Source organism: Columba livia, chromosome 3 (assembly GCF_036013475.1).
Source record: "Columba livia isolate bColLiv1 breed racing homer chromosome 3, bColLiv1.pat.W.v2, whole genome shotgun sequence".
Lineage (NCBI taxonomy): Eukaryota > Metazoa > Chordata > Aves > Columbiformes > Columbidae > Columba > Columba livia.
The window spans coordinates 27,721,870-27,734,635 of NC_088604.1; the positions used below are offsets into that span (position 1 = coordinate 27,721,870).

At 50.1% G+C, this 12,766-nt stretch overlaps 2 protein-coding genes across 14 annotated transcripts in view; one reads left to right on the forward strand and one right to left on the reverse strand.

Moving 5' to 3' along the window:
• KHDRBS2 (KH RNA binding domain containing, signal transduction associated 2) overlaps positions 1-12,766 on the reverse strand; it is a 351,333-nt gene that overhangs the window by 284,095 nt on the left and 54,472 nt on the right. The window lies entirely within an intron of this gene.
• Positions 1,160-3,481, forward strand: LOC106145787 (serine/arginine repetitive matrix protein 2). The gene has a single exon (XM_013368400.3). The coding sequence runs from the start codon at positions 1,206-1,208 to the stop codon at positions 2,835-2,837; it is 1,632 nt and encodes a 543-aa protein (XP_013223854.2). The 5' UTR covers positions 1,160-1,205; the 3' UTR covers positions 2,838-3,481.

Sequence of the window (12,766 nt, forward strand, 5' to 3'; positions counted from 1 at the left end):
TTACAAAGGTCTGTGTGACGGGATTGCAGAGTGGAGAAACAAAGGTGAATAAAGGAGGGAAAAGTGTTGCAAGTGCACACAGTATTGGAATGAGACGAATGAATGAATGAATGAACGAATTAATTTCTCAGAGGCATTGTGAACACCAGTAAGCAAGGCAATTCTCAAAGACAAGTGAGGAAAGTTATCTATTTGTACACATAAATTAAACTAGAATGATAAGAATCTTTCAGATTTGAAAAGACCCTTAAGATCATCGAGTCCAACGGTCAATCTAACACTGCCAAGTCCATCACCATGTCCCTAAGCACTACATCAACGCGTCTTTTCAACACCTCCAGGGATGGTGACTCAAGCACTTCCCTTGGTAGCCAATTCCAACATCTGAAAACCGTTTCTGTCAGTAAGTTTTTCCTAATATCCAATTTATAACCTGAAGCCATTTTTTCTTGGCCTATCTCTTGTTGCTTGGGAGAAGAGACCAACACCCACATCGCGACAACCTTATTTCACTTGTAGAGAGGAAGAAGGTCTCCCCCCAGCCTCCTTTTCTCCAAGCTAAACAGCCCGACCTCCCTCAGCTGCTTCTGACAAGACTTGTATTCCAGGCCCCTCAGCAGCTTCATTGCCCTTCTCTGAACTCTCTCCAGCACATCAATGTCTGTCTGAAAGTGACGGGCCCAGAACTGAACACAGGATTCAAGGTGCAGCTTCAGCAGTGCCAGGTACAGGGGGACCATGACTTTACTGGCTGCTGGCCACACTCTTTCTGATGCAGGCCAGGACCCTGTTGGCCTTAAATGACATTAAACTCTTTCTCTTAAGGCAGCTTTGAAGAGACATGGAAGACTACATGGTCACTAGGCAAGACGGAGGAGAACTAAAGCTGGGGAAAAACAGCTCGCTTCCAAACTCACGCAAGCTCCTCTGATTCTCCCCTTTCCAGTCTTGCATTTGCTTTTTGACTGAGAGCACACAGAAGTTCTGCAATAAAAGTGGTATCGTTTCTCAAGGGAATGGAAAACTACTTCAGCTGGGCTTTTCAGTCGTTACTATCGTGTGAACAAGAGTGCAGGGCAGAGAGAATCTGCTTCACGAGGACACTGGCAAGGGCCCCGGGTGCTCAGGCCGCTGCTGCTCAGAGGCCAGGAACCGCTTTCCTGCCTTCTCAGTTCTGCCGGCACGTGTCCTCTGTGCAGTGCGAGATGGCGTCGGAGGAGGACTCGCCAAGTGATGGCACCTCTTCCCCTGCTGCCAGCACCAGCCAGGAGCCCCAGGCCACGCCGCTGGACGCTTCTGACAACCTAATGTGCCCAATCTGCCAGGACAGCATTCATGACCAAGCTTCCGTGAGCTGGTGCGGGCACCTTTTCTGTTACGCCTGCATTTTGGAGTGGTCCCGCAGAAGAGCCGTGTGCCCCATCTGCCGGTGGCCTTTCTACTACATCTACCGCAAAGTGGGAGACGATACCTACGTGGTGTATGACGTCGAGCCCAGCACCAGCTCCGCCAGCCACGCTCGAGAAGGGACACCTGGGCCCCGCTCTGCGGAAACGAACAGGCATCATTCCCCTGGCCGCCAGCCCCGCAGCGACCGTGGCGGTGGCCGCGCCGAGGCCCCAGAGAGGGGCCGAAGCAGGTCCCCGAGGCGGCACGACGATGGCCCCAGCAGGGTTCAGCACGCCCGGGGATACGACCCCTCGAGCAGCAGCAGGCGGCCGCAGAGCAGGGCTCAAGACACTGCTCGTAACACTGCTCGCGATGACGGCCGAGCTCCAAGGCCTGAACGAGATGTCCCAGTCACCTCCGGGAGGAGCGACCGCCATGAGCGGGGAGGCCGGCTTTCCGTCAGGGAACGGCAGGCAACAGGGAGCCGATCCCGGCACAGGTCCCGCAGCCCTTGGCGCCAAACGTGGCAGGAGCAGGAAAGGAGGAGGGACCACCGTCAGGGGCGAGCTCTAAGCCCTGAGGAACAAGTCCCAGCTTATTCCAGGTGGAGTTACCACCAACAGCGGGAAGGAGGAGCTTCTGTCAGGGAACGGCAGGCCACAAGCAGCCGATCCCGGCGGATCTCCAGCAGCCCTGAACACCCAACACGCTGGGAGCAGCCAAGGAGGAGGGATCTCTATGAGGGGTCTGCTCTAAGCCCCGAACGGCAAGTCCCAGCTTCTTCGGGGAGAACAGAACACCGTAGATGGGAAGGCCAAGTTTCCATCAGGGAACGGCAGGCCACAAGCAGCCGATCCCGGCACAGGTCCCGCAGCCCTCGGCGCCGAACGTGGCGGGAGCAGGAAAGGAGGAGGGACCATGAAGAGGGGCGAGCTCTAAGCCCTGAGGAGCAAGTCCCAGCTTATCCCAGGTGGAGCGACCACCATCAGTGGGAAGGAGGAGCTTCTGTCAGGGAACGGCAGGCCACAAGCAGCCGATCCCGGCACAGGTCCCGCAGCCCTTGGCCCCAAACGTGGCGGGAGCAGGAAAGGAGGAGGGACCACCGTCAGGGGCGAGCTCTAAGCCCCGGACAGCGAGTCCCAGTTTCCTCCAGACGGAGCGACCGCCGTCAGCGAGAAGGCCGAGGTTCCACCAGGGATCGGCAGGCGACAAGGAGCCGATCCCGGCACAGGTCCCGCGGCTCCTGGCGCCAAACATCGCGGCAGCAGGAAAGGAGGAGGGACCACCATCAGGAGCGAGCTCTAAGCCCTGAGGAGCAAGTCCCAGTTTCCTCCAGGCGGAGCGACCGCCGTCAGAGGGAAGGCCGAGGTTCCGCCAGGGATCGGCAGGCGACAAGGAGCCGATCCCGGCGGAGGTCCCGCAGCCCTGCCTGGCGCAGCGCTTGGTAGCACACCCTACCCATTAGGGTATTACTGTATGCCCTGCTACTAGTGCTCGACAGAAACGATACTACTTTACACCTAAACTGCTCCTCCTAACAACTGCAAAAATGGCAAATCCAGCTATAAAGCTCAGGGCCAAGGATCTACTCCCCATTACAGGACACATCTGAAAATCCAAACGGACTCTTGCAAGGCCTCACAGGTTTATAATGACAACAGGACAGAAACTCGGGTCCTGCTTTTCTCATACTGTTCTGTGTTACACGTCTATAAAATAAAATGCTGTGTTGAACATTTGATGCGAGTGTGTCGTTTCTGCTTTTATTGCATTTCCACAGGATGATCAGCTGAAGATTCGGTCGCTTTTTCTCCTTTCTGCCCTGGCACCAATGACACCAATGGCTTCGTAGAAAACCTCTTGTCCTTCCACATCACCTGTTTCCCCACACTTTACTCCCAATGTCCCCCAGAATCACTTCTCCCCTTACTGATCCGAGCCAGGACCCTGCTGGCCTTGAATGACATTAAACTCTTTCTCCTAAGGCAGCGTTGAAGAGACCTGGGAGTCTACGTGGTCACTAGGCAAGATGGAGGGGACCTAAAGCTGGGGAAAAACGGCTCCCCTTCCAAACTCCCACCAGCCCCTCTGATTCTCCCCTTCCCAGTCTTGCACTTTCTTTTTGACTCAGAGCACAAGGAGGTTCTGCAATAAAAGTGGTGTCTTTGCTCAAGGGAGTGGAAAACTACTTCAGCTGGGCTTTTCAGTCGTTACTACTACGTGAACAAGAGTTTGCAGGTTCACCAAGAGTAAGGCTACCTGTGGGATTTCAAACAGTTTCACTTTAATGTTTAACTCCTTCCCTCCCTCATGATTGTGTTTTGCTTGCTAGTTTTCCGTGCAGTCTCTTATACGTGAAAGAAAATTCTCCCTGAAGGAAAAATAAAAAATAGAGGTGACGGCCTCATGGATGATAAGACTCCCATGAGGTAAACCTGAATCTTCATAACCAGATAGAAACGTTCACACCTTGCCATGCCATGCGGCCCGCATGTGCTTTCTCAACTCGCACCAGTGTCTTTTGAGTCACACAATCACAGAACAGTCAAGGTGGGAAAGGATCTCCGGGGGTCATCCGGTCCAAGCTCCCCTGCTCAAGCAGAGCCACCTAGAGACGCTGGCCCAGGACCATAGGCAGAGCCCAGGACCACAGCCACACAGCTTCTGAGTAGCCCTAAGGAGGGAGACTCCACAAGCTCCCTGGGTAACCTGTGCCAGCCTCTGGACACCCTCGCAGTAATAACGGGTTTCTTGATGTTCAGAGGGAAGCTCCTGTGCTTCAGTTTGTGCTCACTGTCACTGACCCCACCCCAAAAAGAGCCTGGCTCTGTCTTCTTTGCACCCTCTCTTCAGGTATTGAGCTACACTGAGAAAGATCTCCCCCAGAGTCTTCTCTTCTCCAGGCTACATAGCCTGGAGGCAGCTCTCTCAGCCCTTCCTCACACAAGAGATGCTCCAGGCCCTTCACCGACCTCGGGAACCTTTGCTGTACTCTCTCCAGTATGTCCATCTCTCTCTTGCGCTGGGCAGCCCAGCACAGTAGCAGCATTGTTTCTAAAACAGAACACAGCGCTGGCTATCAACAGTGAAACCTGGTGTGTGAATGCACGTGAAAACTACAGCTACGGGCTTCTGCTCGACAGTGGGGCAGTCTTGTGAGATGAGCTGCCTGGATGATTTTTGTTCTCTGAGGCCTGGGCTTGTGCCTTGTGGCTGTGGCCCCCAAAAGCATTGTGATGTCCCCAGAGAGTCATTGTGACCCGCATGACACCAGGCCTTTTAAGGCCCGGGGCAGCCCTGAAGGGCCAAAGCCTTGGCCTCATCCGCCAGGGAGAGAGGTCTGCAGGTGGGCGACCAAAGGAACCCCATCCTGAAGGCTTCCTTCGGAAGGCAGAGAGGATCTGCTGCACGAGGACACTGGCAAGGGCCCCGGGTGCTGGTCCCGACCTGCCGCACCCCCACGCTCAGGCCGCTGCTGCTCAGAGGCCAGGAACCGCTTTCCTGCCTTCTCAGTTCTGCCGGCACGTGTCCTCTGTGCAGTGCGAGATGGCGTCGGAGGAGGACTCGCCAAGTGATGGCACCTCTTCCCCTGCTGCCAGCACCAGCCAGGAGCCCCAGGCCACGCCGCTGGACGCTTCTGACAACCTAATGTGCCCAATCTGCCAGGACAGCATTCATGACCAAGCTTCTGTGAGCTGGTGCGGGCACCTTTTCTGTTATGCCTGCATTTTGGAGTGGTCCCGCAGAAGAGCCGTGTGCCCCATCTGCCGGTGGCCTTTCTACTACATCTACCGCAAAGTGGGAGACGATACCTACGTGGTGTATGACGTCGAGCCCAGCACCAGCTCCGCCAGCCACCCTCGAGAAGGGACACCTGGGCCCCGCTCTGCGGAAACGAACAGGCATCATTCCCCTGGCCGCCAGCCCCGCAGCGACCGTGGCGGTGGCCGCGCCGAGGCCCCAGAGAGGGGCCGAAGCAGGTCCCCGAGGCGGCACGACGATGGCCCCAGCAGGGTTCAGCACGCCCGGGGCTACGACCCCTCGAGCAGCAGCAGGCGGCCGCAGAGCAGCGCTCAAGACACTGATCTTAACACTGCTCGCGATGACAGCCGAGCTCCAAGGCCTGAACGAGATGTCCCAGTCACCTCCGGGAGGAGCGACCGCCATGAGCGGGGGGGCCGGCTTTCCGTCAGGGAACGGCAGGCAACAGGGAGCCGATCACGGCACAGGTCCCGCAGCCCTTGGCGCCAAACGTGGCAGGAGCAGGAAAGGAGGAGGGACCACCGTCAGGGGCGAGCTCTAAGCCCTGAGGAGCAAGTCCCAGCTTATTCCAGGTGGAGTGACCACCACCAGCAGGAAGAAGGAGCTTCTGTCAGGGAACGGCAGGCCACAAGCAGCCGATCCCGGCGGATCTCCAGCAGCCCTGAACACCCAACACGCTGGGAGCAGCCAAGGAGGAGGGATCTCTATGAGGGGTCTGCTCTAAGCCCCGAACGGCAAGTCCCAGCTTCTTCTGGGAGAACAGAACACCGTAGATGGGAAGGCCAAGTTTCCATCAGGGAACGGCAGGCCACAAGCAGCCGATCCCGGCACAGGTCCCGCAGCCCTCGGCGCCGAACGTGGCGGGAGCAGGAAAGGAGGAGGGACCATGAAGAGGAGCGAGCTCTAAGCCCTGAGGAGCAAGTCCCAGCTTATCCCAGGTGGAGCGACCACCATCAGTGGGAAAGAGGAGCTTCTGTCAGGGAACGGCAGGCCACAAGCAGCCGATCCCGGCACAGGTCCCGCAGCCCTTGGCGCCAAACGTGGCGGGAGCAGGAAAGGAGGAGGGACCACCGTCAGGGGCGAGCTCTAAGCCCCGGACAGCGAGTCCCAGTTTCCTCCAGACGGAGCGACCGCCGTCAGCGAGAAGGCCGAGGTTCCACCAGGGATCGGCAGGCGACAAGGAGCCGATCCCGGCACAGGTCCCGCGGCTCCTGGCGCCAAACGTGGCGGGAGCAGGAAAGGAGGAGGGACCACCATCAGGGGCGAGCTCTAAGCCCTGAAGAGCAAGTCCCAGCTTATCCCAGGCGGAGCGACCGCCATCAGTGGGAAGAAGGAGCTTCTGTCAGGGAACAGCAGGCGTCAAGGAGCCAATCCCGGCGGATCTCCAGCAGCCCTGAGCGCCCAACACGCTGGGAGCAGCCAAGGAGGAGGGATCTCTATGAGGGGTCTGCTCTAAGCCCCGAACGGCAAGTCCCAGTTTCTTCTGGGAGAACAGAACACCGTAGATGGGAAGGCCAAGTTTCCATCAGGGAATGGCAGGCCACAAGCAGCCGATCCCGGCACAGGTCCCCCAGCCCTTGGCGCCAAACGTGGCGGGAGCAGGAAAGGAGGAGGGACCACCATCAGGGGCGAGCTCTAAGCCCTGAGGAGCAAGTCCCAGCTTATCCCAGGTGGAGCGACCACCATCAGTGGGAAGGAGGAGCTTCTGTCAGGGAACGGCAGGCCACAAGCAGCCGATCCCGGCACAGGTCCCGCAGCCCTTGGCGCCAAACGTGGCGGGAGCAGGAAAGGAGGAGGGACCACCATCAGGGGCGAGCTCTAAGCCCCGGACAGCAAGTCCCAGTTTCCTCCAGGCGGAGCGACCGCCGTCAGCGAGAAGGCCGAGGTTCCACCAGGGATCGGCAGGCGACAAGGAGCCGATCCCGGCACAGGTCCCGCGGCTCCTGGCGCCAAACATCGCCGGAGCAGGAAAGGAGGAGGGACCATGAAGAGGGGCGAGCTCTAAGCCCTGAGGAGCAAGTCCCAGTTTCCTCCAGGCGGAGCGACCGCCGTCAGAGGGAAGGCCGAGGTTCCGCCAGGGATCGGCAGGTGACAAGGAGCCGATCCCGGCCGAGGTCCCGCAGCCCTGCCTGGCGCAGCGCTTGGTAGCACACCCTACCCATTTGGGTATTACTGTATGCCCTGCTACTAGTGCTCGACAGAAACGATACTACTTTACACCTAAACTGCTCCTCCTAACACCTGCAAAAATGGCAAATCCAGCTATAAAGCTCAGGGCCAAGGATCTACTCCCCATTACAGGACACATCTGAAAATCCAAACGGACTCTTGCAAGGCCTCACAGGTTTATCATGACAACAGGACAGAAACTTGGGTCCTGCTTTTCTCATACTGTTCTGTGTTACACGTCTATAAAATAAAATGCTGTGTTGAACATTTGATGCGAGTGTGTTGTTTCTGCTTTTATTGCATTTCCACAGGATGATCAGCTGAAGATTCGGTCGCTTTTTCTCCTTTCTGCCCTGGCACCAATGATACCAATGGCTTCGTAGAAAACCTCTTGTCCTTCCACATCACCTGTTTCCCCACACTTTACTCCCACTGTCCCCCAGAAGCACCTCTCCCCTTATTGATTCGAGCCATGACTCTGTTGGCCTTCCACCACTCTGTCGCTATGAGACTTCCTAGAATGCTTGTCCAAATGGAGTGGCTAGTAGCATTCCTTGAAAAAGTTTACTTTCTTCTTCGTCCTCCTTAGAAATTCTAACTGTAACCCCTGAAGCCTTTAGAGAGAAATTTACCTCCATGCTACGCACTGTATCAGTTCCTCACCTTTAATGCCCGCAGTGGGAGTACATGGTACAGACTCTTCATGCCATGTGCAAAGATTCTCCAAGTCAATAATAAACAATGGTGTCCCATGAACATTCTAATTTCAAGTGCGACTGGTAGGAAGAGGAATTTTCTTAAAAGAGAGACGTTGTACAATAGATTAATTACTGGACCAAGACAAATGGTATTAAATTTCTGTCTTACACTGAAATTGCGCTCTATTCTGCCCTCTTTGTATCAGTGCATGACTAGGACCACCACAAATCAGAAGGAGTAGGATGCTGTCAGGAAGATATTCAGATTGGGATCAAGCTGCTGACTTGCTGGCTCACGGCGCTGTGGTACAGCAAGTTGCCTCAGTTACAAATTGTAACCTGCGGACCAACTGGAAGAACTTACGCTCACATGGAACACACACTATGAAAACATAACCAACATCTTTAGATTTTAAAACTGCATGTTTACAAATGCAACCATTATGCATTTTGTGTTTATGGAAAGACAGAGGTATTCTAGGACTTGGGGAGCAATGTAAAAGCAAGGTCCAGGATCAGCAGTATTCTTCCTTAACAGTACATTTTCAACAACATTCATTTCAGGCAAAAAGCGAAGAGAAAGCATTCCTTGAGAATAAACTTCACACATTTTCCACCCACTTTTGCTCTGAGCTAACTAAATTAAAGAAGGGAGACAGAGACATATTCAATTACCTCCTACAGTACTGTCAATCCCCAGCCACGATTCATTCTTGCCTTTCATCAGTAACACAGAACTCTCACACTTGCCTCTGTATAATACACATGTATCTCATCCCTCTTAACTGGAAGAGAACATGCATATGACAGCCACACAAAAGAGGTCACCAATAGAGAAGAGTCACAGAGGAAAGGCATTTTAAACTTCTTTTAGCGGTAGTCTTCAATATGAGAATTGATCTTCAGCTCTCTCCAGACACGAAGCTGTAAAATTCTGGAAATATTGCCAGCCCATTCATTATTTTTTTTTGAGAGGACTAGCCTCTTTTTCCTTCTCCTCACTAATTTAGCATAAAATGGAAGAGCTGAGTGAGTACCTCTTAGTTTTTTTAAAACTATCTGCTTTACTCTTACAGTGCCAGTAAAATGATGTTAATTATAGTTCATTTCAAAGTACTTGACACATATTATAAAACTTCTGTCACGAATATATTTTTTCCATTAAAATTAGGCATCCCACAGCAAAAACATCCTTTTGCTACACTTAAAGTCATGTCAAAACTCATCAAAATGAACGTTCTTGTCAGCCTGTCCAACCTACCAAAAAATGAAATCCACAACACATCCCTTTCTGCTGTCAACATTTGCCTCCCCCTTAAAGGAATCCTGTAAGCCTACCTCCCATCTCCTCTAGCTGGCTTTTCTCATTCTTGTGTTTGCAGTGCTGGCTTCATTAAAGAAGCATGAGCTTCTTTTACAAGGTCAGGCCCTTTTAAGTAGTGATAGGTTTCCATTAATGGGAGTGATTTCCAAACTGGGAATATCCCCAACCTCTTGCCTGTGTGTAGTATTATTATGTATAGCAAGGTTATCCAGTACTCTGAGACGTGCACTTTTTCTTCAGGTGAACGGAAGAATGTTTGAACTGAAAGAGGAAGAATGAGCCAATGCCAGTAAAAAATATCAATTACTACATTGCTGTAATCTCTGTTTTAAAAAGAGCTTTTTCAATTAAAGATCATTTAAAAATTACACAGTTGGAGCCCTAAATGCCTGCAATATTAAAATCACACAAAATCCCACTGTATTCCTAACATAGCAAATAACTAAAAATATACATGAAGGCACATTTTCTAAGGTGCTTCAGTTTTAATCAAACAAAGGGCTATTGGATTTTGAGAGAAAATTAAAAAAAAAAAAAAAATAAAGAAGAAGCAGATGGCTCAATAAAAGCAGTTGCACAAATTAAAGTGAAGTTAATTCATGAGAAGGGAACATCCTAAGAGGTTCCCAGTCATGAAAAGGACATCCAAACCCCTAAGGATAGGTAATTTAAAAGTAAAAGTCTAGTAGGAGTTGGAAGAGATTATCAGGACAGCGCAATCAGCCACAAGCTCTGAAAAATTAGTCAGTGGCCCACCGCATTCACCCAGAAACACAGGCATCTGTTCACAACATTCCTCCACTCTGTGTACACATACTCAATTAACTCACACAGCTAGTTTGATGATTAAGGGAGGATAAAGGAGTCATTCCCATTACAACAGACACAAGTAAGAGAAAACCTCTGCTATTGATGAATTTAATACCTGTGAAAAAAAAAATGTGGGTCAAATCTACATGTCCATGTTATCTATTGCTGACAGATATGAACTGTATTGGTCTACACTCAAAATAACCAGAAGCTTTGTAACTGTATCAACTGAAGCTGAAATACTTTGGCTCTCAGGCAAGAAAAATGGCTTTTAAAATAATGTTGGGAAAGAATTCTAAAATACAAGTCAAAAAGGAATGACAGAGGCCTGTAAAATCAGGAATGGTAAGAGAAAGAACAGGAAAATGGGTATTCATTGCTTTTCAGGAGGGGAAAGCATCAATTTGACATGTTGCAGATTGCAAAGAAACAAAAAAAGTACTTTTACTTACAATATGTAATTACATTGTGGAACTACTGAAAGTATCCTTACTGATAAAATCAAGTATTTTACAGATTTTTCTCTTATTAAGATTCCATGATGTCCCATAAGACAAGATATCCTACTGAAGGTCTTTTCAAGTTGGACACATCTAAAAATGCAGTGTCCATTAAAAGTTTCATTCATACTGCAGGCTTTTTTTCATTGTTGCTCCTAACAACCATTATCCTCTATGAAATTGACTATTTTACAAAATGTAGAGGAAATGTAGGAAAGTGATCACGCTCCTCAGTCAGTATTTACTAAGCCGTATCTAAAAGGCTGGGTCCAGATTTGCCTCCTTCTTCCCTGGAACAGGAAGGACATTGACAAAGTGGAGTTCAGCAGAGGCCACTGCAGATGGCTGGGCTGGAGTACCTGACCTGTGAGAGGAGGCTGAGGGAACTGCACCTGTTTATTGTGGAGAAGAGACAGCTTTGGGGAACCTAACAGCAGCTCCCCAATGCCTATCTGAAGACAGTCAGGCTTTTCACCGCAGTCTGTAATGGGGATGAGAGACAACAAGGAAAAAGTGAAACAGAGGTTTCTACTGGGAAAAACTTTTTCATCAGGAGGACAGCTCAGCAGTGCTGCAGGCTGCCCAGAGTTGATGTGCCATCTCTTCTGCGGGAAGCTTTCAAGATCCACCTGGATAAATCCCTGAGTGACCCAGTCTGACCCCACAGCTGGCTGTACTTTGAGCAGGAGGTTGGACTAGAGACCTCCTGAATTTCCTTCACACCTGAACACCCTGTGATCCTATAAATGCAATACCTTTCAGACCTATACTGTCAAATTTGCTTGAAGTTACCCAAAATATTTAAATATTACTGCAGATGAAGTTAGAAGAGAACACAGAAACAGAATGATCACATAATCCCTGTATCCTTATGAAACTTTTAAACAAAATTTAGCACATTGGTGGAGTCTTTCCCCAGTAAAAATAACAAGCAGCAATCACTCAAGGTCAGTATCAGCACATGCAGTATAAAGAGAATATCTGGGATGCATTTTGAGTGCAACGGCCTGCTGAATACAGTTGTTGAAAAAATAAAAGAGTCACAGCAATGTTAGCTACAATATATTATTTTTTATTGCTGTTGGGAGAACATTCCTATTGAAAGGACTGAATAATTACAACATTGATGAAATATATTTTTTATCAAATTGTTAAAAAGAAAGCAAGCCAACAGGTAAGATTTTAAGGACTAAGGGTCTTTCAAAAGAGCCTTTGAAGTCCAATGTATCTTTCTTTGTGGAGCTTCCCTGCATAGGCTGTGATGCAAGTTTGATGTTGGCATCTGTTATATTGCTAGAATGATGGGGTGCAGTTCACTAAGTAGCTGAACTCAGTACAGTTCTCCCTTCTTACCTTCAGAGCAGCTTAGATGATATTATGAATATGCCACCTGTTAGATGAAAGGCAAACTTGAAAGCTGCTGAAGTATTTTTTATTTAATTCTGGTTTTCTTTCATCTGAGAATGAAACTACTCATAAAAAGAGGAAGTAGAGACCATGAAGATCTAGTCAGACTAGAAAAAAAGAGAAAGCAAAACCCACCAAAAATATCAAGAGTGTATCTATTTCTGAACGTATCTCTAGGCATCCTGCGCTGCAATGATGCCTAAGAAAAATGAAGTAGTTCTTTGTCAACAAAGATTTTTCTAGCTTCTACTGTGTTAAAGTCCATTCAACAAGGCACTTTAAGACATGCTGAAGTGCTCTCCTAGATTGATCTGAAAACATCAATGCTGTATTTGTACGGTGCGGACCAGAGAAGTAGGGGTGAAAGATGAATCAATCAATGAAGGCACCAGTAAGTCCCCCAGTGAGATGTTCATTAGCTATCCCTGACTATCTGAAAGCTGATGGTATTCGTGAGAGGGTGGCTCTGCCTAGCTGAAGCAACTAGCAAAAAGGAAGCTTTTCTGCCTCTTCACCATTTCTGGAAAGAAGGAAACACTTTCTATCTTCAGTGCTAGAACTTTTTAGTGATAAAAATGTCTGCTATTCTGTCCTCAGAGCAAGAGAGAGATGAACAGCAGGAACAGCACTTTTTTTTTTTTTATTTGCTGGTCTTCCTTAGCTTTTAAGGGTTTTTTCCTGTATTGTAAGGTAGAATAGCTACAGAA

Excerpts from the sequence above, each read along its gene's own strand:
- LOC106145787 (XM_013368400.3), top strand. The coding sequence starts at position 1,206 with ATGGCGTCGGAGGAGGACTCGCCAAGTGATGGCACCTCTTCCCCTGCT.